This window comes from Hibiscus syriacus, unplaced genomic scaffold (genome assembly GCF_006381635.1).
Source record: "Hibiscus syriacus cultivar Baekdansim isolate YM2019G1 unplaced genomic scaffold, ASM638163v2 tig00002058_pilon, whole genome shotgun sequence".
NCBI classification, from domain to species: Eukaryota; Viridiplantae; Streptophyta; class Magnoliopsida; order Malvales; family Malvaceae; genus Hibiscus; species Hibiscus syriacus.
In genome coordinates this window covers 9,800-26,313 of record NW_024061907.1, presented here as the reverse complement: position 1 = coordinate 26,313, position 16,514 = coordinate 9,800, and the positions used below count along the sequence as shown (strand labels likewise).

General features: G+C 32.1%; 2 protein-coding genes across 2 annotated transcripts; both read right to left on the bottom strand.

The window, feature by feature from the left end:
• Positions 1 to 5,349: 5,349 nt before the first annotated feature.
• Positions 5,350 to 6,926, bottom strand: LOC120137548 (histidine-containing phosphotransfer protein 1-like). The gene is made up of 6 exons (XM_039153279.1): positions 6,636 to 6,926; positions 6,395 to 6,525; positions 6,245 to 6,313; positions 5,958 to 6,029; positions 5,796 to 5,868; positions 5,350 to 5,687 (listed from the first exon to the last, which is right to left on the bottom strand). The coding sequence occupies exons 1-6, from the start codon at positions 6,693 to 6,695 to the stop codon at positions 5,529 to 5,531; spliced, it is 564 nt and encodes a 187-aa protein (XP_039009210.1). The 5' UTR covers positions 6,696 to 6,926; the 3' UTR covers positions 5,350 to 5,528.
• Positions 6,927 to 14,402: 7,476 nt separating this feature from the next.
• LOC120137536 (receptor-like cytosolic serine/threonine-protein kinase RBK2) lies at positions 14,403 to 16,033 on the bottom strand (the record flags this gene model as incomplete). Its single annotated transcript, XM_039153269.1, has 7 exons — positions 14,403 to 14,543; positions 14,635 to 14,784; positions 14,866 to 15,001; positions 15,091 to 15,170; positions 15,267 to 15,421; positions 15,515 to 15,766; positions 15,900 to 16,033. Coding segments are annotated over 7 exons (1,048 nt in total), but the record flags the coding sequence as incomplete, so codon positions are not given.
• Positions 16,034 to 16,514: the final 481 nt, after the last annotated feature.

Sequence of the window (16,514 nt, the reverse complement as noted above, 5' to 3'; positions counted from 1 at the left end):
CTGCAACCAAGGTCTTCAAACCGAGAAATGACCGAGGCGAGAAGCTACATTCCGATTCAAAGTCCGGACTATAACTTCAATTCTATATCAATTTAGGATGGACTCGACTTCGCAACGAATGAGCTATCCGTAACTCAATTTGACAGGGAGTTATTCTTTAAGAGTCAATTTTTCAACTCTACCGAATAAAAATTTGTGTCATTTTATCTTTGTCCTATTTTTCGTTCCACGAAAAAGGACAAAGAGGGGCAGCTGTAGCCACATATTTTCGTCCGACCCATTACAATATGTTTTATTATATAACATACATATTTTTTACTTAAACCTTATAATATTATTGGTGTAATAATGCTTCCATTTGGGGTTCAATTTTATGTGCAGCCCCAACTAGAAGGCTGACCAACAAGCCCACACGGGCAAGACTAAGGGTTCACAAACCTAAGCGCCGCATCCCTCGTTAGAGCAGCCTCAACCACTCGGTCAAACTAACGGCAAGGTCCCGATTTTTCCGGTGACAGATTATCGTGGGGCAACAACAACAACCAACAATCAATTTTAATGCCATTAGAATTCTAAAATCACACGGAAATAGCTTTGTTTACACTATAAATTAATGTAAATCTAAGCTAAGAAGAAGGAGGAGAAATCATGGAGAAATACGAAGTGATACAAGTTGAAATCCGAGAAAAGCTTTATAGCATTCGAACGAAGAACAAAATAATTTTCAAGAGATTATCTTCAGCGTTTGACCGGGAATCCGAGGGGACATCGTCTTCAAAACGAGATTCGGGCTTGAAAACTTCATTTCCACGTTGGCGATCGGAGATTTTGAGTTCACCACGAGCTCAGTGTTGTCGACAGAGGAAGTGGAGGAAGTCGGTGACGGTTCGAGCGAAGTAGTAGCCACGGTCGGAGACAAATAACCAGCCTTTTGCAACCTCGGCTTGTAAGGGCTACCGGGTTGAGGTGTTCTCGGGCTTATCGGCAAGTTCAGCCTCAGCAAGTTCAACACTTCACTATAAACTTTCTTTGTTTCCTCGCTTCCAGCGATTGTAGACTTGTTGCAACTCATTTATGTAATCCACCTCTCCCCCAATAATCGATGCTTAATTCCCCTTAAAACAAAAGGGTCTTATTCCTAGGGCAATTAGAAATTGACTGGACAACACTATCTCCAATTCTCCATTGCATGTGAACCTCGGGTCCCAACAGTACTCTCTTTTCAAATCAATTCTCTAATAACATTTTAGGATAAACTACAAGTTTAGTATTCTAACTCTCACTTTTATTTTATTTTGACCATCTAATTATTTGTTTTCTCAAAATCACACCTAACATTACGTTTCAGCTTCATTTTAGTCACTCTTTCATATTTGGTTTAATTATCATGTGTTCATTTACATTTCTGTTCAGCTCATTTTAGTCCTAAGTTTTATTTAAGGGTTATTTACATTTAGGATGTCTGAATTATTTAACATTTATGATTTGGGCTTTAGTTTATGCTATAATTAATGTTTGATCCTTCTGTTTTCTCTAAATACCATTTTAGTCCTTAATTTTTTTTTGACAATTGAGTCCTTTACCCTTTTTTTTGCTATTTTGATCATTTACATTTTTATTTATTTATTCATTTATTTTTTATATTTTTTTAATTTTATTATTTTTTATTTCTTTTAAATTTGTTTATATATATATATATATTTTGTTTTTACACTCTTTTATTTTTTTAAGGACTAGATATTTTTCTTCATTTTTATTACTTATTTTCCTTAACATTTTTTATTATTTTCTCACTTCAAGTTATTTAATATTTATTTATTATTTGTTATCTAACATTTTTACTCATTTTTAGAGAAATTTCAACCAATCAGGGGTAAGTAATTCGAATCGAATGTTTTAAATTTCAATTTAAATTATAATTTTTGCAATTAAAAGACAACTGATAAATTAATTGGTACCGAAAGGGCGGTTCAAGGGTGCTAATCCTTCATTGACCGTAACCGACTCCCGAATCCGACACGTTTCTGGTAAAACGCAGATCAGGTAAGATGGTGTCCAATCAACCTAAAGTTTGTTTTTAAATGGTCGGTGGTGACTCTAACCCAATTTAATCAACGTCGAAGCCCAATTCCCGGGTCCAACCGAAAGACGGTTCCGACAGCTTACATGTGACGTTTGGAGTTCCCCTCATAATACCGGAAATTCTTTTTTAGCCGTTACGTCACATTGGTTAGATCAAGATAATTGGCAAATGATGAAAAGAACAATCGCGTTTGAATTATTCGGTGAGCCGCATACCGGTGCTAATTTATTTACACTTTTAAAAAGGGTAATTTGTCTTTATAAATTAGAAAATAAAGTTTTTTCTATATCCTTTGATAATGCATCGAATAATACAAATGCGGTTCCAAGATTGAAAATATTACTTTCACCAATTTTAGACGGTGCGTTTTTTCATACCCGTTGCGTTGCACACATAATTAATTTATCCGTGCAAGCCGGTTTGGAGGTTATTGAGTCGATTAGATTAGAATTTAAAACAATGATAAAATCGGTTCTTTGTAACAACAACAAAAGACTAAATGATTATAAACGATTTTGTAAGTCCGTTAATAAAAAAGCTTTAGGTCATAATTTGGATTGTCCAACTCGTTGGAACTCAACTTGGATGATGATGCATACTGCCTTAAGGCAAAGGGAAACATTGCAAACATTTCACGATTGGCTTTTCGAGAGGGGTCATGTCCCAAACATTTATCCGGATTCGAGTTGGGAAACTATAGCCAAAATAACCGATTTGCTTGGGGTTTTTAAAAATGCAACAACTTTTTTATCCGGTGTTTATTACCCTACTAGCCCGTTGGTTCTTAATCAAATATTTTTGTTGGCTACCCGACTAAATGACTTTGAATTTGAAACCGAAGTTTTTCAAGAAATTGGCTTTGCAATGAAGGAAAAACTTTTAAAATATTTTAAGGAGATTCCCCCCATTTTTACTTGTGCCGCCGCTTTAAACCCAACGTTAAGTGTTGGCGGGGTTGAAACACTAATTGAACAAATTGCGTTTGCTTTTAATCTAACCGATGATGAACCCAACTTTGTCCAAAACCAAATAAATTATTTTAACAAATGTTTTCGAGACATGTTTGCAATTTATTTAACTAAATACGGATCAAGTAGTGTAATACACGATCAAATGAGAATGAATGTGGAATCATCTAGTAGACGTCCAAGTAACATAAATTTGAATCCTTTTAACACTCTTGTAAATTCCCAATCCAAACGATCACGTACTACCACCCCAAGTAGCGAGTTGGAAAATTACATGTCATGCGATTTTCTATCAAAAATGACATTTGAAGAGTTTGAAAGTTTGGATATTTTGGCTTGGTGGAAAGAAAAGGAAGCACAATTTCTGATTCTAGCCGCCATGGCCCGTGATTTACTAACCGTCCAAGCTTCTACGGTAGCTTCGGAATCCGCTTTTTCTGTTAGTGGCAGGGTTATATCGCAACGGAGATCAAGACTAAGTCTCAAGTCGGTGGAAGTATGCATTTGTTTAAAGGATTATTTGGATGGAGCGGCTCGTAAGCAACATATCACCACCCTAGAAGATGCAATTGATGCCGATTTGGAAGCAAACTTACACATTGAAGAAGTCGAACTTGGAATATCCCCTCCAAACGAAGAAGGTGAAGATGATGAAGAAGATATGACAATGTAGTTTATTTTTAAACTTTATTTCAATTATCGTAAACTTTGTTTCAATTATCGAACTTGAAGTTTTTAAGTATTTGAATTTATCGAACTTGGAAGTTTTTAAGTATTTGAATTTATCAAACTTGGAAGTATTTAAGTATTTCAATTATGTTGAGTTAATCGATCGACGGAATCGGCCAAGAGGGGGGTGAATTAGCAATTAAAATTTCGGTGGAAGCTTTTGCAGAAAATTGAAAAGATTTGCACAGCGATTTAGAGTGGTTCGACTTTCTCAATCAAAGTCTACGTCCACTACCTTAGCTATCCACACTAAGGATTTTTCACAAATTCACTAATTTGTCTTTCTTTTGAGGACAAAGAGTAACCTTACAAACCCTCAAGAATTATACCCCAAATTCTTGAGAAAACTCTCTACCAAAGAGAACAATACAAATTTGCAAACTTACAAGGAAATCCTCACAAGGTAGATTGTTTGCACAATTCTAGAACAAAGAAAAGAACACTCAAAGATGAATACAATTGAGCACAATATGTGTTCTTGAAAGCAAAATGAATATTGATTGAAAATAGGCTTGAAATGCTCAAACTTGAGGTTTGATGCTTTCTCTTTGATTCTCTCTTGATTCTAGTTGCTTGATGTTTGTTGTCTTTGATCAATGGCTTCTAAGCTTGCTTAAATACACCTTGAATCACTTCTAAACGTTAGGGATAATTAATGAAGATAATATAGCCGTTTAAGTGTGAAAACATTTAATAAAAAATGCTTGGAGCGTGGGGGGAATCGGTACCCTCTCATAGGGAATCGGTTCCCTAAGTGTAAAATTCAAATATTTCGACCGTTGAATAGGGGGGAATCGGTACCCCTATGGGGGAATCGGTTCCCTCCGAGCATTCTGGAAATCTCGGAGCCAAACCATTTAGGGGGGAATCGGTTCCCTCTGAGCAATCTGGAATTTTTGACTTTGAAATGGTTCGAAATACTTTGAAAGATTATTTTGAAATTGTTTTAAGATTAAAACTTAATTTTACACTTAAGTAAGGATTAAAAATGATTTTTGAAATATTTGGAGTAATGTTTTGATATTCGAATAATTATATCGAATATACTTAGAAAATCATTTGGAAAATCTTAAAATTCATTTAACTTAATTTGTTATATCGAAATATCAAAATGTTTTCAACAAATTATCGTAAACTTTATTGCAATTGACATTACAAGTAACATATCTTAAGATTGATTCATATTTAGACAGATATAACAGTAGTATTTGTCTGTCGTTTCAATAATCAAATTAGAAACCCCACAACTCTTATGCTGTCTGTTTATACCATGGATGCCTACCATCGACTCTTTATCAGAAATAAATGTTGGCCTCGGTAAGAAATGACAATCTTTGACGATGTCCAGTGGGGTTTGTTTCTAACAATGGGAAACTTAAGTAGGAAATGGCTCCCTGCTGCCTTTGCATAACATCATATTAAGGACAAAATTACAGAAAAATAGAATACTGATGATGCAGTCATCAAAGACTTGATGCATGGTTTTCAAGCGATAATCCCACACCGTATGTTTAAACACATCGTCGAAAAAACATGAACAATGAATAAATCTAGCATTTCCGGCGATTCACAAACCTGATAATAGTCACATTAATGGAAGAAACAGTATAAAGTTCAAGAGGAAATTATCAACAGAATGGTAGTTTCCAAGGTAAGGGATGAGAAACTAGTAATAAATATTCTCTTCTTTCATAAAACATCAAACAACCACAAATCTCACTTGGTAAGTTTAAATAAAAAAGGGAACCTCATAATGATCGAATTGAAGTGGAATCACAAAAAACACCATATGTTTCTACTGTATAAACCACCCCGGAATCATGCTTTCCTTTCATGTTAATGGTCTTCAAAAAACCCATTTCGATCATCGGAATCGACCCACCGGCCGCCACGATTTGTTGCTCTAGCTGCAGTAGAACCGTAAAAGGGGAAACAAATATAAGAAAACCTGGTTTCATAACCGAAGTACTCATAAAACTAATTGATGTCCAGTAGGTAAAAACACGTATACTAACCCTGAGCAAAGTTTCAAGCTTGTTCTTCACAAGGTAATACTCATGTTTCACTTGTTGAAGGCATCTCAGGGTCCTGAAAAACATTCAAGAACATCGTATCGCTATCTCGAATCCAAATATATCGTTGATAAGAAAGATTTAGACAGAGCGAAATCAACTCACGCTTCGATGTTCTGCTCCTCGCAGAAGTTGCGAAAAGTAACGCAGGCATCTTTCACTCTCTGTGCACCAATGCTGTTGACACACACACAAAGATGAACCACTGATTCTTTAATCAAACAAGGAAAAAATATTAACTTTCTAAAATTTTGATTCAATTTTCATGCTGTTTAACCTATCAATCACTTGAAAAGGTTGGATCTAACAAGGTCAGTAAGGTTTTGCAGTGAAAGTATAGTATTGAGAAGAAAATTGAAACATAAAATTGAAGATTGTTAAGGATTTTGTACCTGGAACTACTGCCCTTCAATTGATGAACATGAGCATCAACTTTTTTGAAATCTACACTTGGCTGATCTCTGTATAAGGAAAAAAACACAATTTACTCCAGGCTGTCATCCATGGCAGAAAGAGAAAGTGAGTCAAGAGTGAGTTCTTACAAAGCCATGGAGAGATCATTGAGAAGTTTCTCAGAATCATCAAAGAAAAGAGAGACAACTTCAAAAACAAAATCAGGGTTGCTCTCATCTTGAAGCTGTTGAAGCTGTAAAAACTGAGCATCCAAGAAACACTAAACACTACAAAAAATAAGCAAACAAACAAACCAAGAACAACAAAACAGAGACAAAAAATGGGCTTTTTTGTTAATAAATTTGTACATTTAAAAGCTTTAATTTTTACCTCCATAAACAAGGTTTTTGTGTAGTCCACCAATCCTCTTTGCATCTGAACCACCTCCATTGTCTTTTTCCCCTTGTTTTCTTCCTCTCTAAAGAAGTTTTTCCAGAAAAAAAGAGCTTAATGACCCAACATAGAAAAAGGGGTTTGTGGCTTAAAATTTTGATATTTGGGGTTGAAATGAACCAAAAGTTGAGCTCAAAGAAAAGGGTATAAATGCTTTTGACAAAAGGATTCGATGTGGTAAGATAACAAAATTCCAAAATATTATTCCCTTTGCTAACTTTAGCTATTCGTCTACTTGTAGTATATAGTGTGTGGGTCCTCTTTTTCTCTGGATTTGTGATTTGATGCTACTGTTACTCTTTCATTTGTTCTGTGTCCCCTTCTCTTTAGGGGAAAATGAAAAATATCATTTCAGTTTTCCGTATTAAATTCACCATTGTAGGCTTTTCACCAAGATTTTTCATATTATAATTTTAAATTTAATCATTTTATTATTTAATAGAATATATTTTCTAAACTAATAAAATGATTTCAATAATACGAGAGAATCTTAATTTATCTAGAGGTCCTAGTTTCTAGTAACCAAATATGTCTTATCAATTGATTAAATTTATTTTAATGATTATCATTAGCACTAAGAATGAATCTAAGCATCCTTAAAATTTAAAAATTTTATATATTTTAATTTTTTTTATTAAAAATCTATTTTTTCTCCTTAAAATTTTAAAAAATTGTCTCTTCTTAAAATTTGATAAGTTTACCTCCCTAATATATACTCATGTGTCTGTCCCTAAATTCAACATGTGGAATGATTTTATATTATCATTTCATATAAAAATAATACTACTTATAAAAATACCAAAATTGTGAATAGGATTAAAGTTCATAAAAACTTGAAAAATAAATTGTGTATTTAATCAATCAATTATGTACGTGATTTTATTTTAGTTATGTAGTTATTTTTAAAAATTTATATTTAATATTAAAATTTATTTTTATTTTTATTATTCATCATTTAAAAATTAATAATAATATTAAGTTGTCATCATAATATAATATCACATTATACTTAACATAATATTAAGTCAACACTTTTATTAATTGTTTAATGATAGGTGGGTGATAAAATCGAAATCAAAATATAATATTGTTAGAAAATAATAGAATCATTAAAATAAAACCGTATAAATAATCAAATGACTATATACATAATTTACCTTATAACCTATTGAAGCTTGACAGCAAAGTATTTATAGTCTTTTATTTTTGAATTAATTTAATGATGTGGTCAAGGAAGATGAATTGAGACCAAGTAGTCCATGCCACGTGGCAGGGTCATTGGTACCAGGCACAGTGCAAAGCGCAAGTTGGCAAAAACATTTGATATGAAGCGTTGATCTCTCCACGTTATGACACTAATTACAGTATTGATCTTTCTTTAATATATTAATTTTTGAAGATATCCATACAATCTTGCTAGGATACAACAAGATTTTGTTCAGCTAATCTTAATTCTAAATTAGTTGTCTTTTATTTATTTTTTACACAGTATACATAAATAATTATTAAATTAGGTTGAATTAACTTTTATCATTAAATTTTATATTATTATTGTAACACTCTAATCCAGTGCGACCTGAAGATCCATGAATTACGATGATATACGAAACCATCGAAATAGTCAACTCAAAAATTTCTTTGAAAACAATTGTTAACATCATAATAAATCACACTTGCAATTGAAATCAAATCAAACGTTTACAAAATATAACCATAGAGTTTAAAAATCCAAAATATAGTTATGACATGATTATGCAAGGTCTATATTGAATACATGCCCTCTAAAATAAATTCAAATCATACTCTCCTAATCTTCTAGTCTGGAATGTAAGAATGCGAAAGCCTTCTAAGCGATCCCCTATACTAACCTGTGCATGAAAACACATTCCATACGCTGAGCTCACAAGCTATGTGCCACAAAAATAACTAAACGATACTAAATGCATTCGCCACATGAACATGTTGGTAACATGCATAAGTACATATCAAACATGAGATAGGTCAAGTAATGTGGTTAGAGGAATTACGTGCATCTCGGACAACACACCAACCTATCTAGAACGTGATAGCTTCGGGGCAAGAACCAGAATTTACGCGCACCGAAACTTAAAGAATGCAAGAGTAATGCTAGAGTAACTCGGGTGTCCTGGCCATTTCCCGAGTATCAAACAAAGCTAGTTTTATGTCACTTTATTTCATAACGTTATTAGTCGAGCTGTTTATTATCGATGATATCCATATTAAGGGTTTAAGTATTTAAGCAAATCAATTAATGAACCAAATTGAACTCATTCAAACATGTTAAGGTCAAGACCACATTTTCAATATTTCAGACCCCTAAAGAATGCAATTTCACCCTTTTCCACCGAGCAAAACAGCGAATAGATCAATCATTTCTTTCTAGGGATCGATCTTTTTCCCTGAGGGATTGATTCTTTTGAAAATGGATCGATCCTATGCACAATAGAAAGTTTGGGATTGATCATTTTTCCTAACGGGTCGATATTTTTGAAAAGGGTTTGATCATTTGTTGGACATAAACTTTGGGATCGATCCCTTTGGTCGAGGGATCGATCCTTTTTATGGGAATGACTTACTTAAGCTCGGGAAACACCCACAAATCGACCCAAAAATTCCCCTAAGACTAGCAAACATGCTTAATGTCTTATTTAGTGTGTTAGAGGTCAAAAGGTACTAATTTTCATGCTTGCAACACACAAATACGAATCTTGCCATGAAAATTACTCTAGCATGCTTTATGAACTAAACAAACCATAATGCACATACGATGAACTGCATGTGGTATGGACAAGTCAGAATCGTGTTACCTTGAGCTTAGGTGACTGAAAACACCCTTGAATCACCCAAGGGTAAACTTTTCCTTGCCTCTAGCCTTGGAGGTCTCCCCTTGCTCTTGCACTAATTAAAACGATTTTTAATGAGTTGAAGCTCATTTTAAATCTTAGAAGGAAGTCTAAAACATTTTCTTTCAAGTTAAAACCAATAAAACTTGCTATAACTCATGGTTCCTTAAACCCTACTAAAATCCATTTATGGGAAATTTGGCTAAAACTTGCAAAAGTGGGTTTAAATGACATCTTTAAGGATGGGATGACGAATCTTACCTTGAAATTTCAATAGAATGCTGGAATAACTTAAAGCTCCAAACTTTTACTTAGCTCTTGAATGAAGAGGAACAAAAAATGAAGAGGAACAAAAAGTGAAGAGGAATAAGAAACAAGGTTGATATGAAAATGAGGAGGAGAATTCAGAACGTGAGATCATCCCATTTAATGGGATTCATTTTGACTCAAAAAAATGGGTAAATTACCCTCCTGGTCTTCCGACATTTGAGTTAAGGTTAAAAGCATCCAAAATCAAGCTTGTTGGGCTCATCCCAAGCTCAAATCAAAAACCACTTGGGTCAAAAGCTTCATGGGTCAAAAACTTCATGGGTTAGGGGAAATTATTCTAAGACCCGAACTAATAAACTCTAAATTCCTAACTTGTAATTCGTGGTGTTACAATTATAAAATGATCTATATATTATAAATTATTGATGAATTTTATAAATTTATAGATTATTTTATAATATCTTGATAAGTTTAATGATTATTTTATAATAATTACTTAAAAAAGTAATAATTATTTTATAAATTTATAGATTACTTTATAATTGTTCAAAAAATTTTATTATAATTTTCTGAATTAATTTTCTTTTATTCAAATTTTAGATAAAATATATAAATAATCATTAAATTATATTAAATTAATTTTTTGACCACTAGTAAAATTTTACAAATTATAAAATAACTATTAATTTATTAATTTAATAATTATTTTATTAATAATTTTATAAGTATGTAAAATTTTAATAATTATTTTATAGTTTCTAAATTTCAATAAAAATGTTTCAACTTAATTTAATAAAAATATATTTAAAAAAATATTTTTCTTATTAATAAATTAGGGACTGCTAGAGTGAGTGGTGATCGATTAATCAAGTCGAGTAGAGTAAAAACTTTTATGTTATTCGAGTTGACGAGTCATATTTTACAATTCGTAGTTGACTTGAATTTTTTTTGAATTGAATCGAGTAAAGTCAAATTTTTGAGTTTGTGTTTAAATTTAATTATAAATATTTATAATATTATGATATTATTTTATTTCCATTTAAATAAATTTTTTCATATGTGATATACATATATCATACATAATTAAGGGACTCAAATCAAACTTAAAAGCTCATCCATTAATTACTAAAAATTTAGAGTTATTTGAGTTGTATTTTACAACTCGATTTGAATTTGAAATTTTTTAAAGTTAAGCTTATAAAATTACAACTTGAAATTATTTCGAGTTAATTTTTTTTTAAATCGAGTCGAATCGTAAAAATAATTTTTTGAGTCCAGTTTTACCAGTCCCGACTAGAGGCAAGATATGTTTTTCCCTTTGTCGTATGTGATCTTTTTAAATTTATTTTCAATGGACAACCAATAACGTTGGGAGAGAATCCTTATCGTTTCTTAATATTTTATTGATTTATTCCTTTTCTGTTTTATATATTATATCATTGAAGATTACATTCAATTTTGTTATGATGGATACTACATTGCACTTTGGCCTTTTAATATCACCAAAACTTGTCCTCCATATTGTCTTTCCAACATAATTGATTTAATGATTTAAAATGTTAAGAAATCATATATTATCTATGGTTTTCAGAACCGGACCGGTTAGTGAATCGGTTATGCTATCGGTTCACTAGTTCAACCGGTCGAATCAGTCCGACCGGTAGAAAGAACCGAACGACGTCATAATTATTTAAAAAATTAAATAAAAATATCAAAAATATTTAATAAAAAATAATTTTTTATATCACAATTCATATTCAAAGCAAGTCATAACATATATAAGTTAAAAACCATAAAATCAAGTGAAACAAAATGATTCAAATTAACTACAACATAATATTTAAGGTAAAACATATTAAATAATAAATATAGTTATATAACTATAATTAAAAAATAAATTTGGGGCTAAAATATCATAACAAAATGATATTGTTTGATTTAATTTTTTTTAAACAATCTCACATGGTTAAGAAACATAGAAGATCATCCCAACTAACTTCTATAATAATAGAGGCAATTTAACATTCAAAATCATGGAGCCTTTTGGTAAGCATTTAGTGAACTATTCTTTCACTTCAATCAAGCTCGAATTTTAGGCTTCAATCGATCTTCTAAATTTTTTTTGAGTTCAAACCTTTTCGAGTTCAAGTTTCAATATTATATTTCGAGTTCGAGTTAAACTTCATAATTTTTAGCTCGTGAGTTTGAATCGAGTTAAGCTTACTTTTAAATTTTTCAAGTTCGAGTCGAACTCAACAATACTAGAGTTCGACTTAGCTCGTTTAACAAACGACGTCGTTTGATTTAATTTAAAAAAAAAAAAAATTGGCGGTTTTTCCCGGTTTTTTCCGGTTTTCAGCAGGTCCGGTTTGAACGGTTCAGCGATTCTGGCCGGTTCACTAGTAACGGTTCAACCGGTCTAGATTGAAGCGGACTAGACAACGGTTTCCGTTTGAACCGGTTGAACCAGCCGATCCGGTCCGATTTTCAAAACAATGATATTATCTTATATATGTAAGTAATCCAAAACTACCTCAAATATCATTCACTTGTAAGCTTAATCTCATTTATACCACTAACATTTTAAATTTATCAATTTTAGCACTAACATTTACTTGTAAGTGTAATTATGTCACTCCACCGTTAATGATCTAACGGAATGATGATATGATAGCCGTGCGCCATGATGTTGCCGACGTGACAATCTCACCAAAACGACGTCGTTTTGGCATGATTGTATTTGAGACTAAAAATCCCAAAACAACTTAGTTTTGTTTTAAGAAAATTTAGTATGCACTTAAAGGGTTTTGAACTCAAGACCTTTAGCTACAAAAATTAAAGCTTAACCACTGTAAAAACTTAAATTTTTAGAGTAATTTTACAAACATAATATACATGATATTAGTCACGTATTTCAAATACTGTTTTTCTAAAAAAACTAATAAAATTATTAAAATTCCCCAAAAGAATACCTTAAATTTCAGAAAATCTCAAAAAACTTCTAAATTCCTAAAAGTTAAAAAAACCATATGTTACTGAAAACAAATATTATTATTATTATTATTTTCGAATGTTAAAAAATATTTTAGGGCTTTTTTAACATTTGAAAATTTTAAAATATTTTTAACAATTAAAACATTTGAAAAAAACTTGAATTTACAAAATGGTCAATCGACTCATGTTATGTATATCATTATTAAAAATTGTTTTTAAAAATTAGTTTTAACATTTGAAAAAATATTTTTAAACATTTGAAAATAATAATAATAGTTTTTATTCAGTGATATAGGATTTTTTTTAACTTTTAGGAGTTTTTTTTTAGATTTTTTGAAATTTAAAGCATTTTTAGAAAATTTTAATAATTCTATAGCTTATTTAAAAAAATTATATTTGAAATACGTGACTCATATTATGTATATTATATTTGCAAAATTATACCAAAAATTTAAGTTGATATAGTGGTAAGCCTTGGCCTTTGTACCTAAAGTACTTGAGTTCAAATCCCTCAAGTGCATAGTTTTACTAAATTGTCTCAAAACAAAACTACGATAAAATATTAGTGGTATAAATAATTCGAACAAAAATATGAGTGGTATTTAAAGTAGTTTACCCAATTTATAAATCTATTTTTAAAATTGAATAATAATTTTTTATTTTATATTCTTGTAACATGTTTTTTTCTCTTTGATTTTTTTAGAAATTTATTCATAATAATATTGACAGAAATTTAACAGAATTTACGATCAATTTAAAAGGTAGAAAAAAATAACAGAATTAGAACTATGATTTGAATTCATAAAAAATTCTTACATAAACTATTTTTAGTCTTTTTATTTACATTATGATGTAGATGCAAGTAGAATTAGGAATGTTCATTATAGCATCTCAAAATTTTAAGTTAACAGAAATAGATAATCTGAAATCGTTATAACATGATCGCAATATTCATAATGACCACAGTATTATTTATATTATGATATAGATGCATGTAGAATTAGGGAGGTTAGGTTTATATTTTTGGGAGATAAATAAAATAACTTTTATCGGTATTCCTTCAATTGAAAAAATTATATTTATGGTAAATAAAAATATTTTTACATTTTAATAAATTTTTAGTTCGGCCCCTACTGAAAGGGCCACAACCATCAGATCGGCTCACGAGACAAGGCCAACTGGAATAGAGGTCTGCTATTGCAATAACGGTCATTATATAAAAGTATCGATGTTATATGACCACAATATTCACAAGAACCACAATAATACCGGTTATATCTACAATCATGATAAATATAATAAAACTGGAAATGCGATCACAACCACAATTAAAATTACCGAATTCAATAACCAAATGACTTAGCTTATTAAATCCAAAACCAGATGACTTAGCTTATTAAATCCAAAACCAGATGGACACAGTTAACCGGTTGTAACTCAGCCCTAATAATTAGTTATGTAAAAAATACAACAGAAGTACTTGTGTCTGAAATACAAAAACATGTGTTTATATTATACTTCCACATGAACTTTTTTTCCATGTTTCAAACTGTTCTAATCCCTCAAACATTATCAATCAACTATTTTGATCATTCAAGCACTTGGTTAAGTTATATTCTTCCACATCGAAGATCTCTTCGGAGTAAGTCCTCCGATGAGCGGACTGCTCTTTCAGAATCTCAAGGCAGCTAACATCACCTTTAAGAATGGATAAAACCTGCATTTGAATCATTCAGGGATTACAACATCGTTCTTTAGGTTTTACTTGGACTGCAAGTAAACTTGTGATGAAAAAAGGAAGGACTTGCCTGGCTCATTTGTGGTCGATCTATCGCAGACTGATCTATATAGATCGAAGCTGTTGCTACACAACGTTTTAACTCGTTCAGCTCATAGTCATCCTCGAGGGTTGGATCGATGAGCTCCTTGATTTTATTTTCTGCAATCAATGGTTTTGCCTGCAACGTGAATAATCGGATGACTCAATAAGTGCATATCGGATACAAGTATAAATTCACTTTTCGGTAAACCAAACCCACCCAGATAACAAGGCTTCGGTGTGAACTGTCGACGGCTTGCTTCCCTGTGATGAGCTCCAACAGCAGTACGCCAAAAGCATAGACATCCGTTTTTTCATCGACTATGTCGTGCATGAACAACTCGGGAGATAGGTAACTGTGACGACATGAATTCGTATTAGCATTCGCATACGATAAAAGAAGTTTAAGATGTACAGAAACCGAGTGAAGTTTTAAACTATGAACCCAAATTTGCCTTCGACTTTAGAGACGGTATGATGAGTCCATTGATCAGGTAACCACTTTGAAAGGCCAAAATCTGAAATCTGGAATTAAGTTGGAAATACAACCATAAGCAAAGGAACATCTCAAGTAAGACATTTTTATTTGCAGCTCTACAGAAATCTGAGTTCGAGTTTTACCTGAGCATCTAAATGCTCTGAAAGCAATATGTTTGCGGGCTTGATATCTTTATGGATAATTCTTCGCTGGCAACCTTCATGAAGATAGCCAAGGCCTTCGGCAGTCCCTACGGCAATCTTGAATTGGAGGCTCCAGTTCAGTTTCTCCCTAGGACCTGTATATGAACGACAACAAGTTTAACTACCAAGTTTTCCTTTATATGAACTTGTGAAGAAACCGAACTTAAGAGGCTTTGCGGAAAACCAACCGTAAAGTATCGAGGCCAGGCTTCCATGGGGGGACAATTGAAGAACAAGGTGCATTCCCCCCTCAACACCGTAGCCGATCATTTTAGCAATATTGGGATGATCAACATGAACTATAATTCCAAGCTCAGACAAGAAATCAATAGTCGTCTCGTCTGGCGAGCCATTCATTAGCCGCTTAACCGCAATATACATTCCAGTTTTTAGTTGCCCTTTGTAAACTTCTGCATACCCTCCTTTCCCTATCAAATTTTCTTCTCAAAAACAATGGCAATATCTGGCCAATAAGAGGATGTCATGGGAACATTATTCTTTTTCCTAGTGGAAATTTGACATTATAACCAAATCAAAATTACAAAAACAATGATCATGTAGGAGGAAATATACCATCACTGAAGTTATCGATTGCTTCCTCAAGCTCCGAGAGCGAAAAGTTCTTCCGAGAAGACTTGAAACAGCTTAGTTCCGAATTCAGAGTCGACTCTAGTGGTGCAACCATGTCATCTCCGCCTTTTTTTGCCCTTTTTTACCATACCCTTGTTGAAAGTTGACAAATGTTGATGGCTTTCTAGATGGCCGGCTAAATTTCTTCAAATTGGACGACAATTTTTAATTCAAAGTGGGCAGCCAACATTTGTTGAAAATGGTAATGGTTAAATCATACATTTAGCCATTGTATTTTTAGGGTAATTACAAGATTAGTCCCTAAGCTTCAACTATAAATATCCTAGTCCATTTAGCTTCAAAATCATCCCAAATCATTTCTTTCTCCCATTACTAGAGAGCTTTCTTGTGAGTAGTGAGTGTTTTGTAAACACTTGTAAATTTTCTCTCTTAGTAAAAGATCTGCAGCAGTCCGAGACGTAAGCAAAATCGGCTGAACTCCATTATCAATTTCAGGTATTATTTTTCCGCTTTTATTTAGCATTCTCACTAATCTGGTTATAGGAAAATTACTCGTACTGAGTTTATTTCCCAACAACTGGTATCAGAGCTTTTGGT